This window comes from Mercenaria mercenaria, chromosome 8 (assembly GCF_021730395.1).
Source record: "Mercenaria mercenaria strain notata chromosome 8, MADL_Memer_1, whole genome shotgun sequence".
In the NCBI taxonomy this organism is placed as follows: Eukaryota; Metazoa; Mollusca; class Bivalvia; order Venerida; family Veneridae; genus Mercenaria; species Mercenaria mercenaria.
This window is the reverse complement of record NC_069368.1, coordinates 42495854-42502265: the sequence shown is the minus strand read 5'-3', so window position 1 is coordinate 42502265 and position 6412 is coordinate 42495854. Positions and strand designations below refer to the sequence as shown.

Here is a 6412-nt window from a genome sequence, read left to right as displayed (position 1 = left end):
AAAATACAAATCAGAGTTATGGGGATTGTCACCACACATGCAGATGATGATGATAAAGATACATTTTAAGTTTCAAGTTTTTATCTTATATTGCATTAAAGTTATATCCAGAAAGCGAAGATTGCAAAAATGTTTAAGTACAAAAGGGGCATAATTCTGTCAAAAACACAGTTAGAGTTATGGGGTATGTAGCCACACATGCAGATGGTTATAAACAATATTTTTAATTTTCAAGTCATTATATAATTTACATATATATATAATATAAAGTAACCAAAGATATGTCTATAAACGAGCTCTCAAAAACAATTTAACAAGAAAATAATTCAAAGTATAACTTCTTGGTAACCTTGACCTTGGGTATAATGGGCCCATCCCCTGCACATACTTTGTTTGTATGCTGGACAATGTTTATGTACAGTTGCAGTAAGATATAAGCAATAGTAACAAAGATATGACAGAAAAAACAAAGGTTGCCAAAAACCTTTAACAAAGAAGGGTCATGCCGACGCCGGGGCGAGTAGTATAGCCCCCCTATTCTCCGAATATTGGAGCTAAAAATGATTAGATGGACCCATCACATTGAATTAAAAATAAAAAGCTTTTCATATTATATGTTAAGAAATTTAATCAATAGCAATTTAATCATTAATAGTCACTACATGGGAAATAACATACAAAAGCTTAACCAAAAACTGTCATGTCAAAAAAGGTGCATACAATGTTTTAAGTGGTTCAGTTGTACTGTCCTGCTATTAAGTTAGGCAGTGCATCAAAATAAGTAAAAAAATGTATAAATTTCTTTTAAAGAAATTGTTGACTTTTTAGCCAAAGGTGTTTATTGGCCTCAATGATTATACCTCAAAATACACAAAAAATTTAAATATATGTATTAAAATGTAAAGGGTATATATACATATATACAGCAATGAGAAATTACAAATAAATATTAAAGTGGTTTTACATAAGGCCTGAAAAAATTCTTTGTTTCCGGTAAAATGCTCAAGGGTAGGTAGGTTGGAAAATTTTTTGGGGGAATTTTTTTTTCTGAAGTTGAACCGAGACATTTTATTATTGTGTCAAGATGAACACATATATGGGGGTTATGCCTTTAGAGCATTAAAAAGTTGATTTCTAACATCACTGACCATTTTAATAGCATAAAAAGTGCAGTTTGGCAACTTGTCAAAAAGTTGAAAAAAATATTCTCCAATGCCATAAAAACATATAGGGTCGGGCCTAAAAATTTAAGGTAGGTCGGGATACTGGAAACAAACAATTTTTTATGCCTAATAATAAGTAGACTGTATTCTGAAAGTGTTTCTTATGTTTTACTCATTATGAAGCTCTTCCCTGACTGTTCAGGAGTACCTTACTGTAAATAATGAAACACAGTCATTGTCATCAAATGTAATTACAACATTTTTAAGGTATAAGTAATTGGCTTTCTGCAATTTCCATGTAATCATGTATTTGGGAGCAATTTAACATTCTCTGGACTGAACTATCACAATCATTGCTTTCCATGAAAAATTAATAAATACTTAGTGTAACTAATAACTTAGCATGTTATTTCATGATTTCTAAACACTACCGCAAACTAACTATAAGATGTTTTATTTATTGTGGTAAACAAAGTAAATGGGTATTACTCCCCACTTGGTATTCAAACAACAGCATGTTTATATTATTGTTTAACGTTTAGCATGCTAGATAAATTGTGGTCTGCTGGAAATGTCGTCTGCTGAAATTGTAAAGTTCATTCAATTTGCTCCAAAATTGGAAGAAATATTGTCAGAGTAGCAAACAGCTTGGAACCTGATCAGACGCCGATTTAATCGGTGTCTGATCTGGTTCCAAGCTGTTTGCAAAGGCTGTTAAATTCGCCTGCAGCAGGCTAAGGGTTAATTGTCATGGTCCTCATGCTCCAAAAAATTGTCAGTAATATTATACAAAAATGTTTAGGTATTGAAATGTTTCAATGATGAAAAATCATAATTAGTTATTGTTCGAGTTATTGTGTGGGGTTTATAACTTCAGATATATATAAACTGTTTTTTGTTGGGCCTTCCCAACTTCTCATTTACAATTATCACCTAAATTGAGTGAAAATATTGATGGTAAAATTTTAAAGGAGTTAGTTAAAAATTTCTTTCAGGTCAGTTTTTGAAATGGTCTGTAAAGCATGTAAAGCATAATGAAAAGCATGTCATTTTCTTTTGGACTCTTGGCTAGTCTTGGGTTTTGAATTTTCAAGAAAGTTCAGTATAGCCTCTTTCAAAATGTTGACAGCAGAAGAAAGATATACAATATTGTATTGAATTTATTAAGCTATGGAAACGTTTGAATCATAAACTATCATTGGGGAATTCCTAAAATCATTGAAACACTGTCAATATAAGAGTTGTCCCATTTTGCTTTCAGATATTTTGAAATGGTCATTTTTTTGTATACCAAATATTTCAATTTTTATTCATATAGAAGATTAATCAGCAATATATTCAGTAAACTGGTGCAAAATTTGCAATCAGAGAACCTAACACTGAACTATTTCTAATAGTATCAACAACATTCCCAAGTCGTTTCGTTCCTTTGAATTTTCATGTACTGTGTCCTTCCTATCTCCATGCATGTTGCATGATACCACTGTTCACAAATCTCGAACTCAATCCACCGCATGCCAATTCTCCCTCGCTTAAAGCACTTTTTACATAATTCGTCGGCCGACACTTCAGTGGGCAGCAATAACATGTCTAATTTCCTTTTCCCCTTAACCAGCTGCACTGGGGCTTTATTTGAGTGAGTGCTGACTGTCTGTAATGGAGTTGCAGCTGGTGGTGTATGTCTTTGATCAGTCAGTGAAGTGGATACAGGTGATTCTTGAGTTTCAGATGTAGATCTAGGTGTATGTGAGGTTGTCTTGATTTCAGGAGTTGTTGGTGTAGATGTTGTTGCAGATGTGGTAGGTGGTGAATCTTGTGGTTCAGAGGTAGATCTAGGTGTATGTGAGGTTGTCTTGACTTCAGGAGTTGTTCTTGTAGATGTTGTTGCAGATGTGGTAGGTGGTGAATCTTGAGGTTCAGAGGTAGATCTAGGTGTATGTGAGGTTGTCAGGATTTCAGGAGTTGTTCTTGTAGATTCTGTTGCAGATGCGGTAGGAGTTGAAGGTGCTGTAGTTTCAGTGGGTCCCAGGCATTTCTCTACCTCTGAAATAACGAAAGATCATTTTTGTCATTGTAAACCTATGTTAAAGAGAATGATTTCGCTGTCAACTTGCTAGACATTACAGATCATCATTAAATAACCATTTTTTCATATAGTTATTTTTTTATTCAATGAAAATTTACCAATTAAACATGGTGTATGCATTTCATAACTAACATACTTCTCATTGCAATACACTAAAACTGGCAAAAAGCAATGCCCTTTAAACTGTAAATGTGCATGAAGTGTCTCATTAAAGTCAAACTCAGCAACCACCTATTTTTAGCAGCCATTTGCCTTAATCAGTCATTCTGCTTACTTTCACTGTTATTAAAAGAGATAATGACCTAAGGCCTGCAGTATTGTCTTTAAAACTTAGTAAAGTATGAGTTCTTTAAGGTAATGAATTTTGATTATTACCTCTGACAAGGTCTGGATGAAGGTTCCTGGTAGGGATATGTACCATTTTTCTGGTCCTTCCATTAACCTTTGTCGGCTTGTTTCGGACTGCCCCATAGTTGCCGATGGTATCTATCTCCCTTATTATAGACTGATCCACTGCCAGAACAGATCCACCTTTGATGATTGCAGCTGTGTTTGTGGTGATTTTCTATTTAGAGAAATAATAACCGTTATTATCATAAAATTCCTTCAATATTCAACTTTAGTCTATATGCTGTGAAAATGCATGCGAAAATTAAAGTTTTGTTTATTCCTTTTTTTTCAGTAAACTTCAGATTTATCTCAGTAACACTAAACTTCAGATTCATCTATATGTAACATGTTTAACAAGTAATCCTTCATAGTGGCATAGTTTCCAGATATTGCTGGAAAGTTATAATTCAGGTTTGCTTCCCAAACCAGCATCTTTTCTTTTGTTTGATTTGACACTTTAAGATAGCTATTATTAGAAACCAAAAATTGAATTCTCATTTTCATAATATAAACTTCAGCTTTAAAGAGAAGTCATTTTAGTCAAAATTAAGAGATCAGTGCATTTAACCTTTAGCCTGCTGGCGGCAACTGAATCTGCCTTTGCAACCAGTGCAGGCTGATCATGGTCTGCACTGTTCGCTATTCAGTCAGTAAATTTTCAGTGAACACCCCTTTGAATAATACATGGTATTGTCCATATTGAATGATGGACCAGTCTATATTAGAAATTTAGCAGGCTAAGGGTTAAGTAATGGAACAAACTATTTTACTTTCACTAAACATTTTAACATTTAAATTTCTGTTGGATAAATATATGAATAATTTTTATTCATAATATTATGTTTAGGCAAATTTGTATTGATTACATACCTCTACATAAATCACAGACTGCACATCATTGTTTGTTGGGGCTTGTACATTTGGCTCTCTCGGTAGTGTGGCACTAGACAACTGGCGTTTGTAATATGGAACCATCGTTTCATGAACGTACTCATTCACCAACTTCATATAACCATAGCGCCCAGCAAGGTTTAAGATCTAGAATAAAGGGTACTTGTAATATGTCTTCAAAGAAAAAATAAATAATATTGTCTGTCTTTACTCATTAGAACTTTTTGAAGAATAGTCAGTATTTATCTTCATTGGAAATGAGTACTTGGATTTTCTAATAATAATTGGAAGTTTTGCTAGCGGGAAAGATGTCTGTAAATAACCACAAACAAGAGGGTCATAATGACCCTGAATTGCTCACCTGAGTAATACTGATGATTTTTAGAAATTGTTTGGAAGATTTTCCAATGTACAATCAAGTAATCCCTGTGGCAGGGCCTACTTTAGTTTTTGTACTTTTTTCAACATACAGAACAACCAGGCAACTGAAGTACCTGTTAAAAAAGATACAGGTTTTAGCATACTGATATTTCCTATTAAATTCTGACAGAATACATGCCTAAGGAGCACAGGATGAAAAAGTGTTGATTGTAAATATTGCTCTGTGAATCACCAATTACACCTATTAATATGTTGACATAAAACAGCGTTACTTTGTCTAGCCTTGTAATGAATGCCCAGTAAATTTAATTTCACAAATTATTTTAGTTTACCATATTTTGGATTTTTTAAGTAACTGGTCCAAATATTTCAAGTGAATTACTTCCCTATCAAAAATTGATAAGATGTATCAAGTACTGTAAAACTGAGTGGTGGTTCAAACTAACAGACATACTGTGTGTTTATATTGACCTTGCATGGCTGGCTTTTACGACAGTCCAATTGCATTATTTTACAGAATTATGTATTAGTATAAGTATTATTATGTAATAATGTGTGGCAATTTTAGTCTTTGGTTACAAAAAAATTGTGAAATAAAGCAATTAATTAATTTAATTATATTACTCTATATTACTATAGCTCATTCTTCGAATTTATCATCCATTGCATTTTAAAAAAATAATGAAGAGAGTTAATATTCTACAAGTGTCTAACAATTTCTTCTTTTTTCTCTGTCACATTATACATTGTGACAATCTTGACATACATGAACATAGTGATAATCCTAAACAAACTTTGGCTGAGAAGCTTAAATAATTCAGTAGATATTTAGAAAAATTATGTATTCAATATTCCTGAATCCTGATGCGTTTGTCCATCTTTTGTTCGGATAGAACTGTTAAAAGAGGAATTTACAAAGAAGATACTATATGAATATTGAACAGTGCAGATCTTAATCAGACTGCATGGAAGTGCAGGATGATCATGATCTACACTGGTGTAAAGGAAGAAAATATCATGCCCAGCATGCTAAGGGTTAAAACGCATTTTTGTTGTTCAAACTGGAGTATCGTATTTTAATTGAGTTGAGTTGCTACACTTATTTGTTTGTTAGACATGCTCATTATACAGAATCCTTTGCTATACTCACTTTAGCATGTCACTCATGTCAAAGTTGGCTGTTACTAAACAGCCGGTCTTCGGGTGTGAGGTTTCGCTGAAGATTTCCCCCGTACTGCTTCATTGCCCAGATCTATCGCCAGCTGTGAAACTTCTTCTGAGGTACTTGGGCCATCCCACACAAAAGGTAATGTTGACGTTGTAAACCATGGATGTGACATATGGCAGAGTTGCCCTGAAACAATTGATAAAATTGAAAATTTCTTTCACATCTTCTTTTCACTTGTGACATTGTACTAATTCTATTTTTGGAAAATGGCCTACTTGATATTTTCTCAGACTTTGGAAATTCAAAATTGTAATACAATTGAATCATAATTAG

The 6412-nt window shown here is 33.3% G+C and overlaps 1 protein-coding gene across 1 annotated transcript; it reads right to left on the bottom strand.

Moving 5' to 3' along the window:
* Positions 1-2548: 2548 nt before the first annotated feature.
* On the bottom strand, positions 2549-6131 carry LOC128559171 (uncharacterized). The gene is made up of 4 exons (XM_053550379.1): positions 6062-6131; positions 4510-4677; positions 3625-3814; positions 2549-3206 (listed from the first exon to the last, which is right to left on the bottom strand). Exons 2-4 carry the CDS (start codon positions 4645-4647, stop codon positions 2563-2565), a joined length of 972 nt encoding a protein of 323 aa, XP_053406354.1. The 5' UTR covers positions 4648-4677; positions 6062-6131; the 3' UTR covers positions 2549-2562.
* Between the last annotated feature and the right edge of the window lie 281 nt (positions 6132-6412).